Below are 25,161 nucleotides of genomic sequence, written 5' to 3' on the forward strand. Positions count from 1 at the left end.
TAATTTTCAGTAATTGCTTTATTCCATCATCTATCTTTTCCATCACCCGTGCCCTAGGCCACCTCTCGTCCGGCAGTACTGACGCCGAGAGGTGGGGCCGGCCTAACCAGGTGGGCAGGCGGGCTCCGTCCCCCCGACCCCGAGGCGGAGCCCTGGAAGCTGACTCCCAGGGTCTAGGGGACCCGGAGACCTCCTCGCCCCACAGTCCTGGGCGTGAAAGCAGAAGGCACGATGACGCCCAGTCCCGCAGAGACGGGGGCGGCTGACATCTCGGCACGGGGCTTGGTGACGGTTCTTGGTGCCGTACGGGAAGAAATGAAAACGAAAGCACACGGACCGTCAGATCTTCAACTAGTAATTCCTCAGACAAGGGTAAAATAAAAAGCAAAAAAACCAAAAAACAAAACAAAAAAAATTGTGATTTGGCAAACTGTTTTCTTACATTTTAAATTAAAAGAAAAAAACATTCACACAGAAGAGACTCAACTTATCTGCTTTGAAGAAATATATTAAAGAAAATGGAAGGTTAAAAAAAAAATCAAACCCCAAATAATGGTAAAAATAGACGTATCCTCTGTAAAAATCTGGGCTAATCTACTGAGTCATTCATATCTATTCAGTATTCAGAGCATGAGGTGAAACACCAGAGTATAAAAAAATTAAAAACCAAAAAGAGATACTGCCCTTGCGCTAACCCGCCAGCCACACGGCTCGCTGGGGCTCTGGCCACCGGCCGCTGGTGGCTACAGTGTGTGGTCCCTCCCGCCCGCCACAGACCTCACTCGAGGCCTTCAAAGCTCCTCCCTGGTCCTGCTCAGTTTTGTGGCGTGTTCTTCTACAAACTTGCTCAGATGTTCCAGATCTCGGTTTCCATCCTCAAACTTTATCGGGTTCTTTTTGTCCCCGCTGGGGGCAAAGTAGATGGTCGGGAACCCCTCGACTTTGTAGCGGTTGTTGGGGATGTCGTTGGCGGTGGCGTCCATCTTGGCGATGACCAGATTCTTGTGGCCCTTGTACTTCTTGCCGAGGGCGGTATACTCGGGCTCCAGCTGCTTGCAGTGCCCGCACCAGGGCGCGTAGAATTCGATGAGGACGTCCTTCTTGGGGTCCATCACGATGGAGTCAAACGTCTTCCCCACCACGACCTTGACAGGTCCCTTGTTGTTCTTGGGCACCGGCTGGGACTTGACAACCGGCTTTAGTTTTCCTGCCCGGGAAAGCAAGCAGGGGAGCGCGTGAGTGCTGCAAAGGCCCTGGGCTCTGGCGGCCCTCACAGGACCAGGTGGCGAGGCCAGCCCGAGTGCGGGATGGGCGAATCCAATGTGCCAGGCCAGGTGGAGCCCGCCTCCACTAGCGGGCCCCTTAGCTCTCTAGCCTCCTCACCCCTTCTACTCTCCCAGTTCCTGTAAGGGCCAGAGGGCCTGTCGATGGTCACACCCCAGGCCCGATGGGACGCTGGGCCCCGTCCGGCGAGGAGGTCACAGGAGGGGGGCCACCTGGTATGAAGGGGCTCCGGGAAGAGCTGGCAGCCGGGGCGGGGAAGGCCTGCAGGTACCAGCACAGGGAATGTCGGCAGAGGGCGGAACGAGGTCCGCAGAGGACTCCGCCCCACGCCAGAAAACTGGGCCGAGGTGCTCACCCAGATCAACAGAGATACCCTGATGCCTCAGAGCAAGTTTTCCACGTGTACGAAACTTACTTCTAGGTCCAAAAGCCTGCTTTACACATTAAACATTTTTAAAATAGGGCTTCTCGAAATTTCCGAGATACCAGCCTTTTGTTACAAAAAAGAAAAGCAAGCGAGCATGGGGCCTGTCTGTGTCCGTTCTCCCACCCCCCAGGTACAGGAGAGCACACGCAGGGCCAGGCTCACCAGAAGGGAGTCAGGGGATGCAGTGTTGGAGCACCAGGTAACCACCCCTCCCGCCCCCAGGCTCCATGGGGAAGCTCGAGGCCAAGGCTCACCTTTTTTGAAAGCTCTGACGAACTCACGGAGGGTGTCAGAGTCAAACTCGTCGGGCTCCATGGCGAACTTCCGCCCGCCCTCGTCCAGGATGGCTGCGTTGACGTCCTCGCCGCTCTCGCTGAGCCCCAGGTCCTTCACCTCCGTGGCAAAGTCATCCTCATCAGCCACGGCGAAGGTGTACTCGGGGAAGTCCTTGGCCACCTCCAGGACCTTGTTCCGCCAAAACTGAGTGGCTGAAATGGGACGGAGCACTGGGAGCTGAGCCGTAGAGATCAAGTTTAAGATTCTGTGGCTCAGACTCTCTGACCAGGCTCAAGCCTCACTTGGAGAGATAAGCATTTCTGAAAAGCCCCCTCTGTGAGCAGGTGGACCTTGCTCAAAAGCCCAATGAGCCCAAGTGGCCTGTGCCCAGTGACATAAACCAACCCCTGCCTGCCTGAGGATCAGGGGCTGGTCTAGTCCCAGCCCTGCCGCCCCATCTCTAAGAGATCTCTGGACTCCACACTAAGCTCCCCTCGTGCTAAAAAAGGAAGGAAGAAGGGCAGCTCTATGTAGCAAAGAACGAAAATTGCCTTGGAACCACAAATACAAAATACACCCTTGCAAACCCGCAAGGTCTTAGGCGCAGGATTCCTAAGTGCGAGAGCCAAGAGCCCCCACCAAGAGCCCCCCTCCGCTGGACAGGCCCTGGGGTCTCACCAGCTCTGTAATCAAAGCTGAAGTCCACGCTGTAGTAGACGACCACCAGGGGGCGCCGCGAATACCGCTTGGCGTCATTGGAGGTCTTGCGATGGCCCACCAGGGGCAAGGTGTGCTTCAACACGTGGTCCCTGATGGCTGACCCCTCGGTGGTGCTCTGCAAAAAAAAAAAAAGGGGGGGGGGGGCAGGTGAGGAGCAGTTTCACAGAGGCGGGGCTCATCTCACCCCACCTTCTGCTGCCACTGTCAAGGAATAACAGCTCCGAAGGGACGGGCATGGGAGAGGAGCCGTCTGAAGGGGAGCTGCTGGGGGAGCACACCCAGTAAGACCCTGGTGTCTTTCAGGGCCCCTTTCCTCCACTGACCCCTAAGTGAGCTTCTCAGGCTACGGCAGACACCATGTGACCTTTCCTCTGGGTCAGGGCTCGCCATCTGTGTCAATTAGAAACAGCTGCAGGGGGCACCTGGGTGGCTCAGCCGGTGAAGCATCTGACTGTGGCTCAGGTCATGATCTCAGGGTTCGTGGGTTTGATCCCTGAGTCAGGCTCAATGCTGATCGCGCGAGTCTGCTAGGAATTCTCTCCCTCTCTCTCTGCCCCTCCCCAACTCATGCTTTCTCCCTCTCTCTCTCTCTCTCTCTCTCTCTCAAAATGAACAAATAAAACTTATTAAAAAAATTTTTTTTAAAGAAAGGAAAAGAAACTGCTACGGGAAGGCGGGCTTCCAGACAACGGCTGTTCCCACGGCTGAACAGAGTGGAACGATCTATCTTCCCCTCAATGTGACCTTCACTACAGCCCCACCGGGGGCATTTTACAGAGATGAAGAGAGGGAGGCCCAGGGGCACACACCTGCTGAGCAGCTATGCTGGGCTTTGAATCCTACCTTGAGAAACAACACCCATGACTACCAGTTACACCAGAGCCCGGCCAAGCTCTCAGGGAAACGCGGAGCCAGACAGAGCTGCGCGGCTGGAGGCTGCTGCACCTGAGGCCACCCCTCCTGAGACAGGGCCAGGAGGCGGGGCGTGTGGGGCTCAGCTGTCTGGTACCAGGCACCTGTCCTTGGACAGGCTCAACAACAGTGGCTCTTAAAGCTGGTTCACGAGGCTTCCCAAGTGTTTTCCAGATGAAATGGACCCGACTGACAAATTTATGCAGCACCTGTGACCAGCTGGGCACAGCGGCAGTGGCTTGGGGACACAGAACACAGGCGACTGCCCCAAGGGACGCGCAGGGCCCCCTGACTCATGGTAAGACAGTCTCTGAGTCAGAACCTCCAGACACCAGCCTCACAAACACATTACAGAGGAAGAAACTGAGGCACGGCCAGGCTGAGTTGCTCACCCAGGTCACACAGGTGGAAGTGGTTGGGGAACACCACACTCTTCGCTCTGGGCCCCAGTCCTGTCAGGATGGGACAGTCAGGGAGGTGGCCCTGTGTAGCACTAAAGGATGGCAGGAATTGCCAGGTGGGAGGGGGAAGGCGCTCCAGGGGAGGAAACAGCAGGAACCCAGCAGGGTACCAAGTCCCAGGGGAGGGGAGGGAGCAGGGGGAAAGTGCTGGAAAAGCGCGCAAAGAGGATGGCAGGTCAGGACAGCCGCTGGACTGAACATCACCTGGAAGGTGACCTCAAGAGTAAAGTAGAGTGACCCCAGGGCACACGTGCTCTACAGCTGGGCATGTGCCACCCACAGGCCTGAGCCCGAACTCAAGGGCAGAGCCGGCCTCACCTCCTGCAAGCAAACAGCTACTTTCTTCTGGCAATGCTTCTTGTGCTGACTTTACACCTGGCTTCACCGTACCTGTCCTGCCTTGGTCTTTCCTTTGCCCAGATTTCCAAATCCACCTTTTACAAAATCGCATTTCACTGTTGTGTAAATTTTTACAAAACAGTCTTAAATGATTCTGGCAACAAAGGTGGCACGTAAGCAATGCCAATCTATTTATTTGTTTTAAAGTTTATTCATTTGTTTTGAGAGCCAGAGAGCAAGCAAGCAGGGGAGGAGCTAAAAGAGAAGGAGAGAGAGAATCCCAAGCAGGCTCCGCACTGTCAGCACGGAGCCCGATGCAGGGCTTGAACTCACGAACCGCGAGATCATGACCTGAGCCGAAATCAAGAATCGGGACACTTAACCGACTGAGCCACCTAAGTGCCCCATCACCGATCCATTTAAGGTAAAGAGTAAAAGGCAGCGATGTGTATAACAAACTAGACCCAGTGGCCCTTAACCTTTTGGGGGTTAAGGACTCCTTCAAGCTGTCTATGGAAAGCTGCAGACCCTTTTCCTGGGAACATGCACACCACCTGGAACGGTGCCTGATTCCTGGGGTCGCCTGAGAAGAAGGCGGAAGGGACAGGAGAGGGAGCAGCCCCCGTATGTCCAGGGGAAGAGAGGGGCCCCGAGCCTGAGCAGATGTGGCCACGAGTGAGACTCCAAGGAGGAGCCATGGTGTTCACGACCCAGGGAATCAGAAAGATTCAAGGTGGCCTCTCCAAGGCCCCACATGCTCCCTGTTCACAAAAATGGATCAGAAGGTACGAGGCTGCTCCCTACGGTGCTCACCTTGCCTGGGCCGCCACATCCTCCAGGTCCCAGGAGAGCCCTGGCGGGGGAATGGGGGCACTTGCAGCTTTCCCTCAGCCTGCCCCTAACCGGCGGTGGCAGTCTGGGCCACAGCTCACTGCTCTGCAGCCCAGCCTATCCAAGGAGAGCTCTGGGACCCTTGGCGTCGACGGTTCTTCCAAATCTGAAGATCCGCTCACAGAAGCGCCGGGCACCCGTGAAGCACTCCGGACACGGAGCTGGATCCAGGCTCACCCCGGGCCAGGAACCCCTCACGCCCTTCTCAAGGGAGTGTGTCACACAGTTTTGGAAGAGGGGGGCTGGGTAGGCCAGCGGAAAGAAAAGCAAGGCCAACCTCATGTGCCGCACTCCACGGCTCCATCCGGTGGAGAGAGGCCTGCATCGCTCTGTACCCTCAGGGCCTCGCCTGCCCTTTGGCTAAGGGGGCCTAGGTCAGAGACAGGAGCACGTCCTGGCCCAGAGCAACGCTGGACGTGCAGGCCAGGCCCGCAGTGGCCGGACGCCCAGGGAAGCTGGCGCTGGGCTGCAGGAGCATGAAGAGAGGGAGCAATGCTGGCAGGGGTGTGAGGCCCCCAGGCCGCCCAATAAACCACCAACCACCCTGCTGCCTGCGCTCACGTCTTCAGCCTCCCAGGAAGCTGCACCTTTACCATGGGGGTCGGGAAACGGGGGCCTGGAAAGGCTCCAGGCTCAGAACCCCAGCGTTGGCTCAACCAGCAGCCTGAGGCCAATCAGAAGCCTGGGTGTACAACACAGTGAACAGTTCCACACGCCTGAAACTAATATTATGTTGTAGGCTAACTGGAATTTAAATAAATATTAAAAAAAAAAAAAAAGGCAGCCTGGGGCTGCGGTGGCCGCTGAGCCCTCACGCACCTGGATCTCCATCACGTAGCTCCTGGGCTCAAATTTGGACTGGAATTTCTCAGGCTGCATTACAACCAACTTCCCAGAGGAGACTTTCAAGAACTTTGCTATTTCAGTGCTGAAAGTGTGGTGGAATTTGTAATCTTCTCTTAGGTTGTTGGCTGAAGAAGTAACAGAATGGTAAATACACAGTTTATTAAACTGCCTGACAGATCTAGGCTTAACGCAGGACTCTTAAAGCTGTTGCCCTGCGAAGACCATGATTCCCACTGTGAATTCTGTGTGGACGATACCTAGAGTATGAACACTTGAAGTTTGGATTTTAAAACTTGGTACAGGTGTATTGCCTTAGAGCCTCTTTATCAGAATTGGCTTAAAAAAAAAAAGATAACCGTTCATGGAACAGCTCAGAGCTAACTGGTCAGGAGCTACTGTCTCCAATGCTGAGAAACACATTAAACCCCCAGACAGTGCGTGTGAACAGGGGGGCGTCACACTCTGTTACACCCACATGGCGGCTTTTCACACGCAGCCCCTACGAGTGGGCTGGCCTCTCCCCCTCGGACTGGTGGCTGGCCCGTTTGCAGGCTGCAGGCCTTTTGCTATACACACTTTCACTTAGATCTTGTCAGACTCTCAAGATGAAACCCCCCAGCCTGAGAATACTCCAGAACGGGGGTTGGCAAACCTTCCGGAAAGGACCAGACAAGATCTTTGGCTCTGTAGGCCATACTCTCCTAAGCACTCAACTTTGCATTCCAGTGTGAGAGCAGTTAGACAGCATGTAATAAAGCATGGCCGCGGCCCTGAAAGACTAAGGAGACCAGGCAGGGGCCAGATCTGGGCCGCAGGCCGGTTTCTCCATCCGTGCCCTGAATCCCCCGGGGGGGAACGCACATCACTTCTCCACGCCGTCCTCCCTGAGGCACCCAGACCCATCCTGAGCGGAGTCTGTGGTCCAAGCACTGGGTAAGACCTCCAATGGGTCCCCCCATCCTGGAGGGCGACTGGTTATAGGAAACATACGTTCTGGGGGAGGTGGGGGACGGCTTTCAAAATCAGCCAGACTTAGATTCAAATCCTAATTCTGAGACCTGCTCATTATGTGACTTTAGGCCTCCCCGGGCCTCAGCCCCTACTCAACAGAAACACGGAAGTCTATCCTGTAACCCCTGGGTAGGCTGGGGCTTCCCTCGGCGTGTTTCTTCCAGGCTAGTTCCCAGCAGGTGACACGGTTACTTCATCAGTTAAGACTGATGAAGCACCCTGGCTCCCGCGTTGGACACGGAAATGGGATTTCCCTCTACTGTCGGTTTTACCACGTGCATCTGCACTTGATGGACACACGATCGTTCTCGTGCAGCACAGAAATTAGCGCTAAGTGGCAACCGGTGCATTGAAAAGTTGCAGCCGCTACTCTAAAGCAGAAAACCAAGCCATGTTTGGAGTGAGTGGGGTACTAGGGCATCAGAAAGGACGCAACAAGGACGGAGGGCATCCTCAGGGCTGCTGAAAGAAAACATCTTCCACTCCTCACCCAGAGTCATCCAGGAGGGCAAGTACGCCTGCCACCAGGCAGGAGCCTGACAGTGGGTCTCAGGATGGGGCGAGTGCGATGTGCCCCACAGAACGCCACCTCTGACCGCTCGCTGTTCACCTCTCAACGCTAACGCTGGACCTTAGCATTACCAGGCACGTTTGCTAGGTGCTTTGTCCACATCAGCTCAATTAACGTAACAACCTCTGATGTAGAAAACACCAAGTCGCCACCTGTGGTCCTTATGCTAATAATGGCAGAGCCAGGATTCGAACCCAGGCCGGAGTCAGAAACCCTCACTTTCTGGTCAAGACCCTGCCCTTGCAGAGGGACTGGGAAGGGGTGCCTGGAGAGACAGGGAGACAATGAATGTGGATGAAAGTGACCGTGGCCCTGCTCCTCCTCAGAGCCCAGGGAAACGGCACACTCAGTATACGATCCTATCACCCGTGTGTATTCAAGGCAACAGGGACTGACCTCTAACCCCAACCCCAGAAAGGCAAGTCTGTTCCCACAGATGCTACTGCAATCCTTCATCAAGCTAGCCCCTCAAGTGATGCCCCAGGAGCTTCACCCAAGAGCAGCAGACTCCCCGACCACCTCAGACGGCCTGGGCACGTTCGCTTCATCCAGCCCAGAGTGCCACTACTTACCGGCTTCCTGGTACTGCTGGTAGGCTGGGTCACTCTCCGCTGTAAAGACCCCGATGATGATGACATCGTCCCCGTCCTTCAGGAACTCCTGCACCTGCTTCAGAGCCACGATCGCCTTGGAGGGCGGCCCCGACTGTTCGATCATGTAGTCCACGATCCCTGGGAGCCGAGCACACGCCTGAGGAGGGGCGAGGGGCTCCGAGGCGCTCCACCCACCGCTCTCCCTGCCCCCCTACGTCCCCCGGGACGCCCCCCTCCCCGCTGAGGGAACACCAGGAAGCAAGCCTACCGTATTTTTCCCGTGGGCCGTTGTAATCAAAGGGTTTTCCCTTGCGGAAGATTTTCAGGGTGGGATAGCTAGAGACGTCGAACCTCTTGGCCAGGTCTGTTTCGGCAGTGGCGTCGACCTTGGCCAGGGGGATCGGGGGGTAACGCTGGCTCAGCTCCTTGGCCGCCTTCTCGTACTCGGGGGCCAGTTTCTTGCAGTGTCCACACCTGTAAGAAGCGACCATTGTCAGGAGCCTGTTCCAGAACGAACACAGTCTCCCATCCGAGCGAGACACAGAGGCCTGGCCCTCGAGCAGCTCCGTTAGACCCTGCAAACCTCTGAACGTCTCCTCGGGGAGGATGCGGAGCCAGGCCACTCCGGAGGCCAGTGTGGCATCACAGGTACCACTCACACAGGGTGCACACAACACACACACACAAACAGGAGGGAGTGGGGGGGGGGGCGGGTAAGACATGGGAAAGGCGAAGAAAAACAACGATTTTTCTTCATTGCAGTCGGGACAGGGAAGGACACAGGTCAGGGATGGCTCCATACAGGAGGTGACAGTTGATCTGGGACAAGAGAGACAGGTAGGAAGCGGACGTGAGTTGGTCAAAGGTGGGTGAGGGGAGGACAGACCGAAATAACCACATAACAAAAGCACAAGGACGAACAGTAACCAACCCTCACGGACGCCGCCCAGCAGGGCAGCAGAGGGTGGGCCTGAGGACTCCGTACCAAGAACCAACGGCTCACACGGGGGCAAAGACCTCGCAAGTCACGGGCTCCGCGTAGTGAGCTGGACAAAGCACTGCCTTGTCAGGGTCCCCGGGACGCCTCGGGGCTACACCCTACAGCAAGTGAACTGTCTGCAGCTACAAGGGGAACTGTTCTCTGTGGGGTCAGAAACCAGGTGAACCTGCTCTGAGCATTTACTGAGCCTGTGAAGCTGAGCCCAGCCCCTGGCAACTAGAACTTAGGATCTGTAACCCGTCGTGAGACGTAACCTCAGAGCCGTCTCTCCTCCAGCACCGGCACCACCTCCTGGGTCCCCTTTGTGCCGAAAACCTCACAAGAGGGGCCACGGCCACTCTGCTCTCCACGTGCCCCAGGCCTTCCTTCCTCCTCCCACCACCCCGTCTTCTCTCCGCACGTGCACACCCCGTGAGACCAAGCGCAGTGACTTCTGCTGCAGAATCCAGAGCCTGGGGTCACTGTCGTCTGCCCCACGGTCACATTCCTGACTCTGGTCTACACCGCACACCCTGACAAAGCAAGCCTGCTCCAGAATCAGAACCGCTAGCTGCCCCATGATGAATGTGCCAAGGTGAACTGCGAAGGCTGACCATCCTCCTGGACCCCTGGCCTCGACGCTCACACCTCCCTTGAAGACGGTCCACTTTGCTGTGCTCTGTCTTCTCCGGCTGCCTACACCTCCGTGCTCTCCTCAGGAAGCACAAGAACCACATACAGCACCTCCACCAGCCACTCTCCGACTGCCTTTCTTTCTGGCATCTTCTTTCCCATGTCCGGGTCCCCTCCCCTGAATGATCCCTGCCCCCACATTCTGATCCTTTCTGTTCTCCTCTTGAGTTCTGTCATCGCCTACAATCTGGGGGCCAGAACTGGCCACGTCACCTGCGTATGCTGGGGTCATGCAGGCCACACCCCTCCTCAACTCTAAGGGACTGGCCCACTTCCTCCGCAGAGCTGGGGATTCCAGTTCTCTGACAGGGAGCGGGCTTCGATCCCAACCCACGTGCTAGGGCCACAGCCCCCAGACAAGAGCTCCTCAGGTGCCCCCGGCCAGGTTCTGCTGTTTCTCTCCTACAAAAGCTGAAGCCCTGAGGCCGGGGGGTTGGGCAGGGGGCCCGGTGGCATCGAGAGGCCAGGGTTGTGATGGACGAGAGGAAAGGAGGCAGGGCGGGTGGAGAAGGCAGAAGGCAGGAGGGCCGCGGGACCCTTGAGGCTCCGACTGGAGAAGGGGACACATCTGGAGCATGAAGCGAGGCTGAGGGTCATCTTCGAAGATCTGTTCCAGAACAAACAGCCACGAGTGGAGACGAAGACAGATAAAACCATGGTTCGAACCCCTCAGGAGGCAGCAAGGCGGGAAGAGGTGGCCCGAGGCCACCAGCTGCCACCACCCCACCCACCGCGGTGGCAGCTCCACTCGGTCCTCCTCATCACAGCTGGACCTTCCGTGAACAGCATTTCCACACCTGCTACAGCCGTGTCCCCTCACACTGCCCCCCAGGGCCACGGCCGTCCCAGCACCTTCGTGCGTGTTTCCTCAGGGACACACGCTCAGCACATTGCTGGGCAGGGCAGGCGCGTGATGACAGATGGACCCAGCAGGCGCAGGCCTGGCGCATGAGGAAACGTGGACCGCCTCGTGGCCCCACACACAGGCTCCACTCTCCTCTGTGCTACAGGCCTGTGTCTACCTCGTCCTGTCATCTGGGAGAAGACCACCGCTCTCTGGAGGACTCAGCAGTCAGTTCAGCCTTCACGCATGGCCGGGCGGAGGGGGAGGGCCGTGGCAGGACCCCGTTCTGCTTCACACGCAGGCGTCTGTCTCTGACGCCCTCTACCCAGGGGCTATGGGGGAACCGAACGCGGGACAGGGCTCATCGTACCCGAGTAACATGGGACAGACGGCATCTTACCAGGGGGCATAGAACTCCACCAGAATGATGTCTGCATCGTTCACCACTTCATCGAAGTTATCCTTGGTCAGCACAAGCGTGACTTCCGGTGGGGGCGTCCAGTTGGGCTGGGAGATCTCTTTGACCTTGGCCACGATTTCTGAAAGAAACCACACAAGACTGAGCACGGGCAGACCTCACCGCAGAGGCAGGCGCCGACAGACAAGTGGCAGGGCCTCGAGGAGAACAAGAAACGTCTGATTTCCCCAAATCCACCGGCAGCTCTCGCCAGCGCCGCTCCGCAGTTTGAGGCCACAGTTCAGGGTCGAAGGTCCACGGTTTCCACCAAACCCCCTCCTGCCCTTTTTCCATCCCCTGGTGACTTCTCCGACAGCCCAACGCCAGCTGGCGAGTGAGACCCTGTTCTTGCCCCACTGTGGTGCTCACCGCAGGCCAACAGAGGGGGTCTCCCAATGTCTGACCACACGTGCCTCGGAGTAGCCTCGAGGGCGTCCCCTTCTCAGGTACAAAGCCACGCGCGTTTCGTCATGTTACATCCGGCATGCGTCCTGACACGTCCGCAAAAATCAAGGAAAAGGCGGAGGAGCAGCCCCTCCCCCTGCTGCCTGGGCCGCATCAGCGTCACCTGGGAAGGCGTTACAGACAGGCCTGGTCGTGGCCCCGCTCCCCAGAGATGGAGTCAGCGACGTGAGTGGGACACAGAACGGACTCTCACGAGGCACCTTCCAAGTGGCTCTTAGGAGCAGTGCAGGCACACTTTACATTCTTCTTTTTTTATTTTGCTCTGCACTCACCAAGGCGCCAGATCTGAGAGCCACTCCTGCAAAGCAGGAGCCTTCAGACGGAAATAAGCACAGCAGCAGACGCACGGCATGTCCACAGCGTGAACCCCCGCGCCACCATCGTCGGGGAGGCCCATGTACTAAAACGCACTTGGAGGCCACACTGCTCTCAAGATTCCAAACTGGCCACACCGCTAGGGGTCAAATGTTGGGACCAGATGTCCACATATATAAGCCTGTTTAAGTTTTTACTTTATCTATTTTGAGAGAGTAAACGTGTGGGCATGCGCATGGGGTGGGGCGGAGAGCAGAGGGAGGGAGAGAAAATCCCAAGCAGGCCCCACGCTGTCAGCAGAGCCCAACTCGGGGCTCAAACTCACGAACCAGGAGATCACGACCTGAGCTGAAACCAAGAGTCAGACGCTTAACCAACTGAGCCACCCAAGCGCCCCAAGCCTGTTTACTTTTAAACGAGAAGTACACGGCTTTCAGCCTGTCCTTCCATGAAGTTCCTCTATGTGCTGACATGGATAAGATGTTATTTGTTAGATAAGACATGAATGTGCACATGATATGCTGACAAGTGTGTGAAAATCACACACACACACACACACACACACACACACACACACACACACACACAACTTGTTCTTACGGGTACACAGTAGCTCTGAAGGACACAGGAGAAACGTGTTACACTAGCCACCTTCCTGGAAGGGAGCCAGATAGCCAGGCTCAGGGTGGAAAGACTATCCCTGATCTACCTCCTTGAATTCTGAACCACGCAAACGTATTTCTGGTAAGTTCTCAGACAGATACAACGTGAAAGTAAGTACTGATGGATGTGAGGTCTTCTTCGTGCACCTACGATGGGCTCCAGTGCTTAGAGGATCACAGGACTGACCCTCACACCAGCTCAAAGAGAATTCAGATCAGACCCAAGTGACCTCCCATTCCTCGGACGAGGAACTTGAGGCCTGGCAAGGAGAAGACACTTGTCCTGGACCAGTGCTATGTCACGACTGTAAGACCCAAACCTTAGTCAGTGCCATACCACACCAGGAAAGGAAAACGTAACATAATTTTTTTTTTTCTAGTGATTAAGAGATATGGTGAAGAGGGGCACCTGGGTGGCTCAGTTGGTTAGTTCTCCAACTTCCGCTCAGGTCATGATCTTGCAGTTTATGAGTTCGAGCCCTGCATCAGGTTCTGTGCTGATAGCTTCGAGCCTGGAGCCTGGAGCCTGGAGCCTGGAGCCTGCTTTGGATTCTGTGTCTCCCCCTCTATCTGCCCCTCTCCCCTGCTCACGCTCTTACTCTCTCTCTCAGAAATAAACAACCATTAAAAAAAAAAAAAAAGATACGGTGAAGATACCACAACTTGATTTGTTCATTCGTTAAAAAAAGAATTTAGTGGGGCGCCTGGGTGGCGCAGTCGGTTAAGCGTCCGACTTCAGCCAGGTCACGATCTCGCGGTCCGGGAGTTCGAGCCCCGCGTTGGGCTCTGGGCTGTTGGCTCGGAGCCTGGAGCCTGTTTCCGATTCTGTGTCTCCCTCTCTCTCTGCCCCTCCCCCGTTCATGCTCTGTCTCTCTCTGTCCCAAAAATAAATAAACGTTGAAAAAAAAAAATTAAAAAAAAAAAAGAATTTAGTTGTGCCTAATGTCAGTCAGGCAGGGATCCCTCGGGTTTGGTTTTGGAAGAACCACCTGGCTCCCAGTGCCTGTAGTTCCTAATATGGGGTTCTGGACCCACAGCCTCAGTAAGCCCGGGGAGCCTATAAGGAATGCACATCATCGTGCCTGACCTGAAGCACAGTGAACTGGAAGGCTGGGGATGGGGCTCAGCACGGGCTGCGGGAGCCCACCAGCTGAGTCTGACGGAAGCTCTACAGCACCGCCGAGAACCTGGCCTCGGGCAGCAAGTGACACACGGCCTCCAGGTCTGGAGTTTCATGGTCTGAAACGGGAAGAGACCCCTGCCACCCTAGGACAAGTTTATTTTGATCTCAGTTACCTGGAACATTCCAGCAGGGACCACTCCCAGCCCACACAACTGGTCTTCCTCTCTATTACCCAAACTCCCCCTCTCTCAGCTTTCCTGTGGGAAGACAGTCCCGGCCTCACCTCCCCCTGCAGCTCAGGCTCCACTCACCTTCCTGGCTCCGGGAGCCCTCGTAGTCCACAGCCTGCCCCTTCTTAAGGACCTTGATGGTGGGGTAGCCACTCACGCCAAACCTGCTGGCCAGCGCCGACTCCGAGGTTGCGTCAATCTTGGCCACAGGAATGGGAGGGTCGTTCTCCTTCAAGGCATTGGCGATTTTTTCATATTCTGGAGCAAACTGCTTGCAATGTCCACACCTGAGAAAGAGATTTAGGGAAGGAGAAGCAGGTTAGCTGTACCCACGGAGACTTATACCCAGCAATGCACACAAACGCCGGGGCACCGGGACCAGAATGATCGCAGTCAAGAGAGACAGACACAAGGTAACACAAGGAGGAAGCCACGGCGGCTGGAGTCAGACAGACGTAGGCCAGAGTTCCCGCTCCGGGCTGGACACACACTCCCAACACCTCCAAACCCCAGTGCTTTCACCTGTAAGTTTCTCAAAGTCCATCAAGGGACCCCTTGTGAGGGGTCTATGAGGTTAAAAACTCTTTACCAGGGGTGCCTGGGTGGCTCAGTTGGTTAAGCGTCCGACTTCAGCTCAGGTCACGATCTCACGGTCCGTGAGTTCGAGCCCTGCATCAGGCTCTGTGCTGACAGCTCAGAGCCTGGAGCCTGCTTTGGATTCTGTGTCTCTCTCTCTCTCTGCCCCTCCCCTGTTCATGCTCTGTCTCTCTCTGTCTCAAAAATACATAAAAACATTAAAAAAAAAAAAACCAAAACTCTTTACCAAAGACCCTTCTGGTTGTCTTCGTGCATTCCCTCAGAGCACACGGTGGAGTTTTCCAGAGGCTAGATGACAGATCACAACGTCCGCATAGTGATGTTAACACGTAAGGGTTATCATTAAAGATGAATTAGTATTGAAATTTCTGTTTTAATGTTCAATATGGTACATACTGATTGCCATAACCCACATAGAAAGCTGTCTGGAGGGCACCTGGCTGGCTCAGTCAGTGGAGCGTGTGACTCTTGATCTTGAGGTTAGGAGTTCAAGCCCCATGTTGGACACAGGGCCTTTAAAAAAATAAATTAGCTTTCTGTGCCCTTAGCATTCTTGGAGCCATGGTGAACGTTCCTAAAACCCGCCGGACTTTCCGCAAGACGTGTGGCAAGCGCCAACCCCACAAAGTGACACGGTACAAGAAGGCAAAGATTCTCCTTACACCCGGGGAAAGCGACATTATGACAGGAAGCAGAGTGGCTACGGTGGGCACACACAGCTGATTTTCCAGAAAAAAGGCTAAAACTACAAAGAGGATTGTGCTGAGGCCTGAATGTGTTGAGCCCAACTGCAGATCTAAGAGACGCAAGCATTTTGAACTGGGAGGAGGTAAGAGAAAGGGCCAAGTGACCCACTTCTAAGCTTCTTCTTTTGTTACGTTATGAAGACAACAAAATCCTGAGGTTACGTTCACTTCAAAAAAATAATAACAGTTAATTAACTCCTTAAAAAGCTATTTGGAGTCACAAGCAAAAAGTGAGAAGTGGTGATCTATTATTACTGTTAGTAATAATATGACCTCACGAACCTGTTGTAAGGACTACTTAGTTACCTTGTACGGAACACCTCTCACTTGAACATCAAACGCGGGACCAACCACATGAGTATATCTTAACTATCTTGTCTCAAAAGTGAACCAAGGAGGGCAGAGGAAAGAGGACGACAAGAAGGAACAGAGGCCAGCAGGAGAGGGGAGGAGGAAGGGACACAGAGCTGTAACACTGCACACAGTGTGGGGTTGGGGGGGAGGGAGGACAGAACGAGCGGGGCCCAGGGACTGTGCGCCCTTCCACACCGGAAACCACCGTGGGCCAGGCTTGCACTCGGGCAGCACGTGGTGGGAGCAGGGAGGTGGGGTGGCCTTGACACAGGTCAGGGTAGAATCTCTAACAAGGGACGTGTCTGTCGCCAACGCGGGTCTCCGTGGGGGCACAGCTTGTTAAATGTGCCCACGCCCCGGCCGTGGCTATCAGAGGTCACGTTCACATTCTGAACTGCTAAGGACCGCGTTCCACGAGGGCCGGCTCCCTGGACGCGGGGTCCCTGGTGTTCCTGCACCCGGACACTCCCACCCTGCCGGGGTCTGGATGCCCGTGAGGCACCAAGCACGACAGCCCAGAGGAACCCCTCGTCCAGGCTGGCGGAGCAAGGAGGATGAGGGTCCTTACCATGGAGCATAGAACTCCAGCAGCACCGTGTCTTTGTCAGCCACAAAGTTATCAAAGTTTGCATCGTTCAGGATCAGGACCCCATTTTCTTCCTTCACTTCCAAGTCGTCTTCCTCCTCGTCGTCATCGTCGTCCTCCTCCTCCTCTTCATCCTCAATGGCATCTTCCTTATTAGAAGAATCTGAGCAGAAAATACCCACAATGTTGGGAGCCTGGGGACTCTCCTCCTTAAAAACTTTCCTAGGACCCCAAGCCCTCAAAGTGTGGCATGAGTCCTGAGTGGCCCCTGAGGACCACCACGAGCCGGGGTGGTGACATCAGGCCCCCCCAACCCCAGAAATTCAGGGTAGAACCTGTAACAAGGGACGTGTCTGTCGCCAACGCGGGTCTCCGCAGCGGCACAGCTTGTTACACGTGCCCACGCCCCGGCCGTGGCTATCAGAGGTCACGTTCACATTCTGAACTGCTAAGGACTGCGTTCCACGGAATTCCGCTCCCAGTCTGTACACTGGGGAGCCACTTAGGATTTCACTTCAAGGGAGGTCCCGGTTAAAGGGTTTGAAAACCACAGGTCTAGAATTGAAAGCCTTGGGGCGCCTGGGTGGCGCAGTCGGTTAGGCGTCCGACTTCAGCCAGGTCACGATCTCGCGCTCCGTGAGTTCGAGCCCCGCGTCGGGCTCTGGGCTGATGGCTCAGAGCCTGGAGCCTGTTTCCGATTCTGTGTCTCCCTCTCTCTCTGCCCCTCCCCCGTTCATGCTCTGTCTCTCTCTGTCCCAAAAATAAATAAAAACGTAGAATTGAAAGCCTCAACACCCCAGCGGGGCTTGAGGGTAGGACAAGCCACCTGTGCAGACGCAGCCCCGCAGCCCAGCTCCACGTGCCCCCTGCCCAGCCTGGGGGAACCCTCACCGTCGGCGCCTCCCCCTGCACTGGGATCTGATCCGCTCCTCAGCACCACCCCTCTGCGGGCTTTCCAGGCCTCGCCCCTGTAGCAAAGCTCCTTTATCCACATCCCACGCTTTACTTTTTAGGGCACTTCATTCTCTGGTTACCCCATGTTTGTGCTCCAGGGCAAGGCCAACTTTCAACGACATCTTCTTCCTCACTGACTACGCTTCCCACAAGTAGGGCCTCACTCAATCTCCCGTAACAAACAGGTGCCAGGCCCCCCAGACAGCACCACGCTTTTCGCTCTGGAGGATGGACTACTGACCAATTCCAGTTCTCTAACTAACCCCAGTGATCTCCAGGGTGGGAGCTCTCCCATGAAGAACTGTTAAGATTTACAGGGTCAACACACGTCAAAAATACACAACAAACCACACCTTCATGGGATGCCTTGCCCGGAAGCAAAGCTCTCTTCCCAGAACACGAGAATCTGGGAGTTTAGCTCACTACCCAGGGATACAGGAATCTTCCACCAAACTACACGTATGGGGGGCACCATGAGCTGTTGTTAACCAGGATCCCCAGCTGCTGTCATCGGCAGACAGAGGTGCAGCAAGTACCAGAATGGCAGCAACCCCGGAGCCAGGTCATGGCCAGGGGCCCGTTCTTCCTTCCGGAGGGGCTCCCTGGGAGACAGAGCAGCCCCGGTGGTTCTGTGTTTGGGGCTGAGGGTGAAGTCAGCCTCGGGATTCTGGAACCTCCGGGACTCGCCCCGGCTCAGCCCTGCCCGACTAGTCCAGGGCTGGCTCCGCGGCTGCCAGGACGAGCCAGGGGATGGGTCCGGGTGGCCTGACAGCTTTGCCCGTTTCTGTGAAAATCTACCAATCGGCAAACTAATTATAAAAAACCCTCAATCCTCAACCGCGTCCCTTCACGCATCCTGCTGCTTTTTCCTGGCTTCCACGTCTCTCTCCAGCTTACGGTGTAAGATTTCCTCCTTTGTGGGGGGAGGAAGAATGGCCTCTAAAATCCCAAAAGAAAAGCCACCGATTTGACAAGTACGAACCGAGCAGACTCTCCTTTCCTGGGACTGGTGCCCCCCAACCCTGCCCCCAGGGCCATCGCCGTCTGACGTGTGCTCTTTCCCTGGTCTCCCCCCTCCGCAGCAGGAGCTGCAGAGGAGGGGCCTGCAGAGGCCCCGGGCCCCCAGCACTGTCACCAGGCTTCCTGGATGTGGAGGAAGGCGGGACCTGGGGGAAGACAAAGCGGGCTCGGGCCCCATCTCCACCTCTTAGGCTGGCGGCCTAAACCGAATCCCCTCCCGTGGTCACTGGCAGGCAACACCATACACCCAGGTCTTCTGTCAATCTGAGAACCTAAGGCTCTTGGGAACCTGAGTTTAAAACCAGCTGGCGAAGGCTCCCCCAGGTTCTTCTGGAAATACCGCCCACCCCAAGCCGGCGAGGCAAGAACTCAGTACTGGGCTTTCCTGTTATGGCCTGTGGAACAGCAGCTCCGTTGGCTCTCCAGAAAGTCAATCTGCCCACCCTTCGCTTTAAAGTCCTACCCACGATGACCTGTGTAACGGCTGCGCACTTGAGGGCTTGACACGGGAATGTTCTGCAGGTTCTCTGCTCCAAGTCAGGGCTACGAGGCACCCCACGCCCTGCCTCCAGAGGCTCGAGTGGGCCGGACAGCCTGCTGACAGCAGTGAGGAAGGGCCTGTGGGCCATGCAGACCCACGCTCACTGCCTGAATGCCCTGCACATTCGAGAATCAGATTAACTTGCAAGCAAATGGAAAAGACTGGAGGCCGGCTGGAAAGAAGGCACCGGGAAACTTAATCTGCGCTTTAAGCTAGGAAATACAGCGGGGGAGGAGGAAGCACTTGGCGATCCGCTCAGAGCATGGGGATAAGGTGAATTTTACAAAAAGAAAAAACAAAGATACCTTCTCACCAACGCTCAGCCTGATCGGGTCTGTGAGCACAACTAGTGAGTTTCAGGGCTCTCTTGATTAAGTGGGTGTCCCTGAGCTACCACGGGACAGAGTTCCTTAAGAGTGAACTCATTTCGGGGTGCCTGCTAGCTGAGTCAATTAAGCATCTGACTTTTGGTTTCGGCTCAGGTCACGATCTCACTGTTCATGAGTTCGAACCCCGAACTGGAATCCTTGCAGAATCCAGGCTGACAGTGTGTAGCCTGCTTGGGATTCTCTCTCTCTCTCTCTCTCTCTCTCTCTCTCTCTGCCCCTCCCCTGCTCATGCTCACTCACATGCTCTCTCTCAAAATAAATAAACTTAAAAAAAATATATATTAAAAAAAGTGAACTCATTTCTTGATACTTGAAAAAAAAAAGGTTTTTTTGGTTTAAATGACAACAAACAAAACGACAGGGCATTCCCTACGTAATTAAAAACTCTCAAATGCATTAAGTCATGCCCCTACCTTTCCATCCCTTCCCAGCTTGCAGATAACCCCAGGACTGGACCCACTACAATATGAGCAGGCAATGGCTCTATATTCCTACGTACTAGGAACCCACCCACTCCTGCAAGGAAAACACCCCACATTTAAAAAAACATTTTTAAAAATATTTATATTTGAGTGAGAGAGAGAGGGAGACACATACACACACACAGAGCATGAGGACAGGAGGGGTAGAGAGAGAGGGAGACACCAAATCCGAAGCAGGCTCCAGGCTCTGAGCTGTCAGCACAGAGCATTATATGGGGCTTAAACCCACGAACCGTGAGATCGGGACCTGAGCTGAAGTTGGATGCTTAACTGACTGAGCCACCCAGGCGCCCCCAAAATATCCCATATTTTAATGGGCAGGCCGTTTTTTCACTGGGCTTCACTTTTAAGACTGGGACATTCTAGGATAGAAAATACATCCACCTCTTTGTGTAAGTGGCCTCAGATGATCTTTGAAATGGTTCACTACTCACTTGACCCGGAAAACCCGACAAAGTCATGCAAATCAAGAGGTTCAAATCTTCGTGTTCACTTTAAGAATACACGGGAGGGGCGCCTGGGTGGCGCAGTCGGTTAAGCCTCCGACTTCAGCCAGGTCACGATCTCGCGGTCCGTGAGTTCGAGCCCCGCGTCGGGCTCTGGGCTGATGGCTCAGAGCCTGGAGCCTGCTTCCAATTCTGTGTCCCCCTCTCTCTCTGCCCCTCCCCCGCTCATGCTCTGTCTCTCTCTGTCCCAAAAATAAATAAACGTTGAAAAAAAAAATTAAAAAAAAAAAAAAAAAAAAAAAAAGAATACACGGGAAACTGCCCAGGCCATCAAGGGCATGCATATCCGAAAAGCCACCAAGCATCTGAAACATGTCACTTTGCAGAAGCAATGTGTGCCATTCCCATACTACAATGGTGGGGTTGGTAGGTGTGCCCAGGCCAAACAGTGGGGCTGGACACAGGGTCGGTGGCCCAAGAAGAGTGTTGAATTTCTACTGCACATGCTTAAAAAGGCAGAGACTAACGCTGAACTTAAGGGTTTAGATGTAGATTCTCTGGTCATTGAGCACATCCAGGTGAACAGAGCCCCCAAGATGTGGCAAAGAACTTACAGGGCTCATGGTCAGACTGACCCATACCTGAGCTCTCCCTGCCACATTGAGATGAGCCCCACGGAAAAAGAGCAGACTGCTCCTACACCAGGAGAGGAAGTTGCACAGAAGAAAAAGATATCCCAGAAGAAACAGAAGAAACAAAAACTTATGGCCCGGGAATAAATTCTGCACAAAGCACAGGCAAATAAAAGTAAAATCAGGAAAAAAAAAAAAAAAAAAATCCAAAGCCTTCCAGAATCTTCTGGATGGATGCCATTCTCTTTAGCATGAGGCCAATGAAGCCCCTCACACCACCTCCACAATGCTCAGCCTACGTGGTAAGACCACTCCAGAAGTGGGGGCCCCTCCTCCAGCCAGGCCTCTGCCATCCCTGCCCACACTCCAAGGTTTATCTGATGACAACACCGGAGCCTTGCCCAGCCTGGACACAGGCAACTCCTTTCAAGATGTCCTCATTCTACCTCCTCAGCGGCTCACTCTTCAATCCCCACCAGAGAAGTGCCTAGAACAGGTGGATAAACCACCATCAGGTAAAAACCATGAAGTTTGCATTAAACAAGGAAAAAAAGAAATTTGTTATCAGACAGATCATTAGAGGTGATATTTATTAGGTGCCAAGCACTGTGCTGAGCTTTTTTTTTTTTTTTAAACTTTTTTTCAACGTTTATTTATTTTTTGGGGGGGACAGAGAGAGACAGAGCATGAATGGGGGAGGGGCAGAGAGAGAGGGAGACACAGAATGGGAAACAGGCTCCAGGCTCCGAGCCATCAGCCCAGAGCCTGACGCGGGGCTCGAACTCCCGGACCGCGAGATTGTGACCTGGCTGAAGTCGGACGCTTAACCGACTGCGCCACCCAGGCGCCCCGTGCTGAGCTTTTTAAACACATTCTCGCACCCCTGGAGGGAAACATTACGTGCACTTTACAAATAAAGAAACGAAGGCACACAGAGTGTTAGTCGCGTGCCCAAGGATCACAAAACTACTCAGTGGATGGAGAATCCTGACCACTCAACTGCTCTGGTATACTGTCACAGCAGATTTTCTTTGCAATATGCCGAAAGTTTTAGGCGGAATCAGGTGGTAATTACTTCTCAGGAATGAAGAGAGAGGGGCTGAGCAGTTCTTTAGCACGGCACCCAAGTGAATTTCCACTTCACTTTTAAATCTAAACCAATCCCAGATAAAAAAGACAACCACCTGCATCAAAGTATTTTCCTTCACTATTTTTAGCTGGATGTAAAGATGTGAAAAGTACCGTTGATTTCTAATCTGAGACACAGAAAGTCCCACAACCTAAGGCTTATACCACCGGAGCTTAAGTTCTATTTGGTAGCCATATTCTCAGGATGGGGGAGGGGGAGGAGTGTCTTCTGGATCCCAGACACCACTGTGCTGCCTGAATCTAACATGTTAAGAGGCAAAACAAAATCAAAACCTAAAGACTGGGAACATCTAGGGTGGAGGGAAATGTGGCGCCAAAATAAATCTGCAGGACAAGTTACCTATGAAAGTGAAGGGGCAGGGAACCCCTCCCTCAGGGATGGGAGAGGGTCAAGGTAGGGACTAGAAGCCCCTCCCCAACACGCCCCCACCTCAAAAGCACATGCCCTGCAAGACCCACCATGACCATGACAACTCCAGAGATTCCTGGGATTACCCCAGGGGCAGCTGCTTCCCAGGGCCTTCATGGGATTAGTGACCTGTCACCCAAATGATACACTTGCTGGTCCTAATAACCCTTGGGGTCCACCCAAGTCTGCCACTCTCTCAGGCCTCTTGAGAACTGCCCCCAAAAGAGTCACTGGATCAAAATCAAGACAAAATTATTTTGCTTTTTAGCTGCGTTCCAAAAGCTACTCTCCATCCTCACTAGTCCTCAAACTTTGAGGTGCCTCCCAAAGTTTAATGTGCATATGAAATCAATGAAGAAGTTTAAAATGCAGATTCCAGGGCACACCCCTGCAATCTGCTTTGGTATATTTTGGGTTTCTGTATTTAAATAAGCATCAGATGATTTGAATAAAGGTCCCAAGACACACCGTTATCTGGTTCCTTTCGGCAGGTGCTTTTTCCACCAAGTGCCAAATTTTACTTCCTTTTCTGTTTTGCCGAAGGCTTGAATCAGTGACCCACACAGAAGTTACTCAATCTGTTTGAAAGGGTATAAAGTTCACACACTTCCCCCTACGGACTACTATTAGAAAAGGGGGGTTATTTATACTGGAACAAACTGGCTAGGAAAAAAAAAAAAAAAAGTCATCAGGAGAAAGGCCAGAGAGGAAGAAAGTTAAGACCAGGAATGGGATGCCTGTTCTCTAGGAACAGTATTCTTTTCTTGACTACTACTGCTTTCTAATTATGGACGTTTTCTCATACCATTTGTTTGCAGCGAGCTGGTTTCAAAGAAAAATGTGGCAACGATGGCTAGTAGCTGTCTAATGTTCGTACTAGAGCGGGAGCTCTATGGGCCACGGCCACGCTCATCCTATACTCCCAGAAGCCTGCTCGGTGACTGGCACATAGTAGGTGTTGAATAAACAGGCGCAGAGGAAATGGAACCTCTGGTTTCTAACAAATGCAAACCAAGCCGTCCCTTTCTCCTTCAAACCAAAACCCAGGTGCTATTTGTTCCCAAATCTACAAACCGCATTTTTAAAAAGTAAGATGCCTGCGGCCCGCCGCTGCCCGGGAGAGCTCCCACTCTCGCCCCTTCGCCAAGACCTGTTTTGCAAACACTGGCCCCCTCTGCCTTCCCGCTCCCTGGGCGTGCTCGCCTGGAAATTTTAACCAGCACCCTTGCCAAGAGCGAGCAGTCAATCTGAACACGAGTAAAAACTGATTAGAATCTGGGTGAAGGAGCCAGTTGCAGAAAAGGCACCTGACACCCTCTCCGCGTCCCAAACCTGGTAGGCAGGGGCTTGCTAAGAGGCCTCCGCCGCTGTCCTCTCCCGGGATCTCCTAAGCGATCCCGCCCACCGCTACTGCCCTCAAACTCCACCAAGTTGCCGCCAGTAGCGGAGGGGCTCCGCACGGAACCCACCGGTCCAGGGTCGCACCCACCCCGGATCTCACCCGTGGGCCCCTGCGGCCCATCAGGCGCGGCCCACCGCTGGCCGCTCACCTTCGTCCGGCCCCCCGGCGCTCGCCACCGCCAGCAGCTGCGCCAGCGCCAGGAGCAGCACCAGCAGGCAGGCTTTCCGGGGCCTCATCGTGGCAGTGCGCAGCGCGGCCTCCCCACGCCTTCGGCCCCTGGGCACTCCCGGACCTCGGGCCCTCGCCTCGCGAGCGAAACCGGAGGGAAAGCGAGAAACCCCCCCAGGAAGTCCTCGCCGGCGCTCGGCTGGGGGCGGGGAACCCACCGCCCGGCCAATCCCAAGCGGACTGGAGGCACGGGCCGCGTGCGCCTCGCTGCGCGTCGATGCACCGCGGCGCCGCCCTCCTCGCCGTCCCTCCTCCCCGTCCTCCTCCGCGCGCCCCGCGGCTCGCGCGTTTAAAGCTCCGAGCCCTAACGTGAGGTGCCCCCTTCTGATTGGCTGCGCTGCAGCCACCAATCAGCGGCTGCCACTCGGTTTGCCGGGAGCGCACAGGCTGAGAGAGGGAGTGAGGGAGAACAAAGGCGGCGGGCCGGGGCCAGGGGGGCGGGGCCGGGCTGCGCATTGGGGCGCGATTGGCCGTCGGCGCGCTGGGCGGGGTGGAACCTGGGAATGTGGGGCGGGGCGGGGCTCCGGGTCCCTCAGCGGAGCTTGGCAGGAAGAACACGTGTCCTTAGAGGAGCTCCAGGGAGAAGGGCAGTTCGTAAAACCAGCCCAATAAGAGGAGGGTTGAGGTCGAAGCGGCAGAGGGGACTGAGCCAGTTCTGTTAATGGGAAAAGAAGGGAAAGTGGCTCTTGAGTCTGCTGTTTGTTCGTGGGCTTCTCAGTTTTTTTGTGTGTGTATGAGCAAATAAAAGTTTGCATTTTTCCCCCTGGGTTAAAACATATATTGAGCTGGGGAGCGGGGATGAATATGCAGTAAAGGTAATCCAGACCTAAGAGTTCTGGAAGCTGCTCTCCACGGTTTCATCTGCGAACAGACCATCAGTTGCTTGTCCAAACTTTGTCTCATGTTGTTTATTGCTCTTGTGATTTTCAGTAAAGGTGCAATACCAGGTAGGCAATCTGGTGGCTTACATATATCTAAATATGGTCCAAGTTTTCCCTCTTGACAACTGAAAAGAAGAAAATTAGGTTAAAATAATTTTTGTAAAAAAAACATAATAATTTTTGTATGCCAGACCTGTGGTTTGAGATTTCTTCCACATGTGAGGATTAGTATGCCTAAAGAATTAA

The 25,161-nt window shown here is 54.5% G+C and overlaps 2 protein-coding genes across 4 annotated transcripts; one reads left to right on the forward strand and one right to left on the reverse strand.

The window, feature by feature from the left end:
- PDIA4 (protein disulfide isomerase family A member 4) lies at nt 1–24,355 on the reverse strand. Its single transcript, XM_043589823.1, has 10 exons — nt 23,955–24,355; nt 16,365–16,545; nt 14,181–14,386; nt 11,248–11,386; nt 8,600–8,805; nt 8,311–8,469; nt 6,130–6,281; nt 2,666–2,822; nt 1,966–2,199; nt 1–1,207 (listed from the first exon to the last, which is right to left on the reverse strand). Exons 1-10 carry the CDS (start codon nt 24,040–24,042, stop codon nt 792–794), a joined length of 1,938 nt encoding a protein of 645 aa, XP_043445758.1. The 5' UTR covers nt 24,043–24,355; the 3' UTR covers nt 1–791.
- On the forward strand, nt 18,253–21,027 carry LOC122488477 (60S ribosomal protein L17-like). 3 transcript variants are annotated; one of them, XM_043589827.1, is made up of 3 exons: nt 18,253–18,395; nt 20,217–20,278; nt 20,531–21,027. In XM_043589827.1, the coding sequence occupies exon 3, from the start codon at nt 20,553–20,555 to the stop codon at nt 20,991–20,993; it is 441 nt and encodes a 146-aa protein (XP_043445762.1). In that variant the 5' UTR covers nt 18,253–18,395; nt 20,217–20,278; nt 20,531–20,552; the 3' UTR covers nt 20,994–21,027. The 3 variants fall into 3 exon arrangements, with proteins under 3 accessions (XP_043445762.1, XP_043445760.1, XP_043445761.1); XM_043589825.1 differs by lacking the exon at nt 18,253–18,395 and having other exon boundaries at nt 20,187–20,278; XM_043589826.1 differs by lacking the exon at nt 18,253–18,395 and having other exon boundaries at nt 20,188–20,268; nt 20,523–21,027.
- Nucleotides 24,356–25,161: the final 806 nt, after the last annotated feature.

The sequence above is a fragment of the Prionailurus bengalensis genome, chromosome A2 (genome assembly GCF_016509475.1).
Source record: "Prionailurus bengalensis isolate Pbe53 chromosome A2, Fcat_Pben_1.1_paternal_pri, whole genome shotgun sequence".
Classification (NCBI taxonomy): Eukaryota; Metazoa; Chordata; class Mammalia; order Carnivora; family Felidae; genus Prionailurus; species Prionailurus bengalensis.

Excerpts from the sequence above, each read along its gene's own strand:
- PDIA4 (XM_043589823.1), bottom strand. The coding sequence starts at position 24,042 with ATGAGGCCCCGGAAAGCCTGCCTGCTGGTGCTGCTCCTGGCGCTGGCG. Across the intron at positions 16,546-23,954 it reads CGCCGGGGGGCCGGACGAAG|ATTCTTCTAATAAGGAAGAT; the intron begins GTGAGCGGCCAG and ends TTTTCTGCTCAG. Across the intron at positions 1,208-1,965 it reads CGTCAGAGCTTTCAAAAAAG|GAAAACTAAAGCCGGTTGTC; the intron begins GTGAGCCTTGGC and ends TTTCCCGGGCAG.
- LOC122488477 (XM_043589825.1), top strand. The coding sequence starts at position 20,187 with ATGGTTCACTACTCACTTGACCCGGAAAACCCGACAAAGTCATGCAAA. Across the intron at positions 20,279-20,530 it reads CACTTTAAGAATACACGGGA|AACTGCCCAGGCCATCAAGG; the intron begins GGGGCGCCTGGG and ends GAATACACGGGA.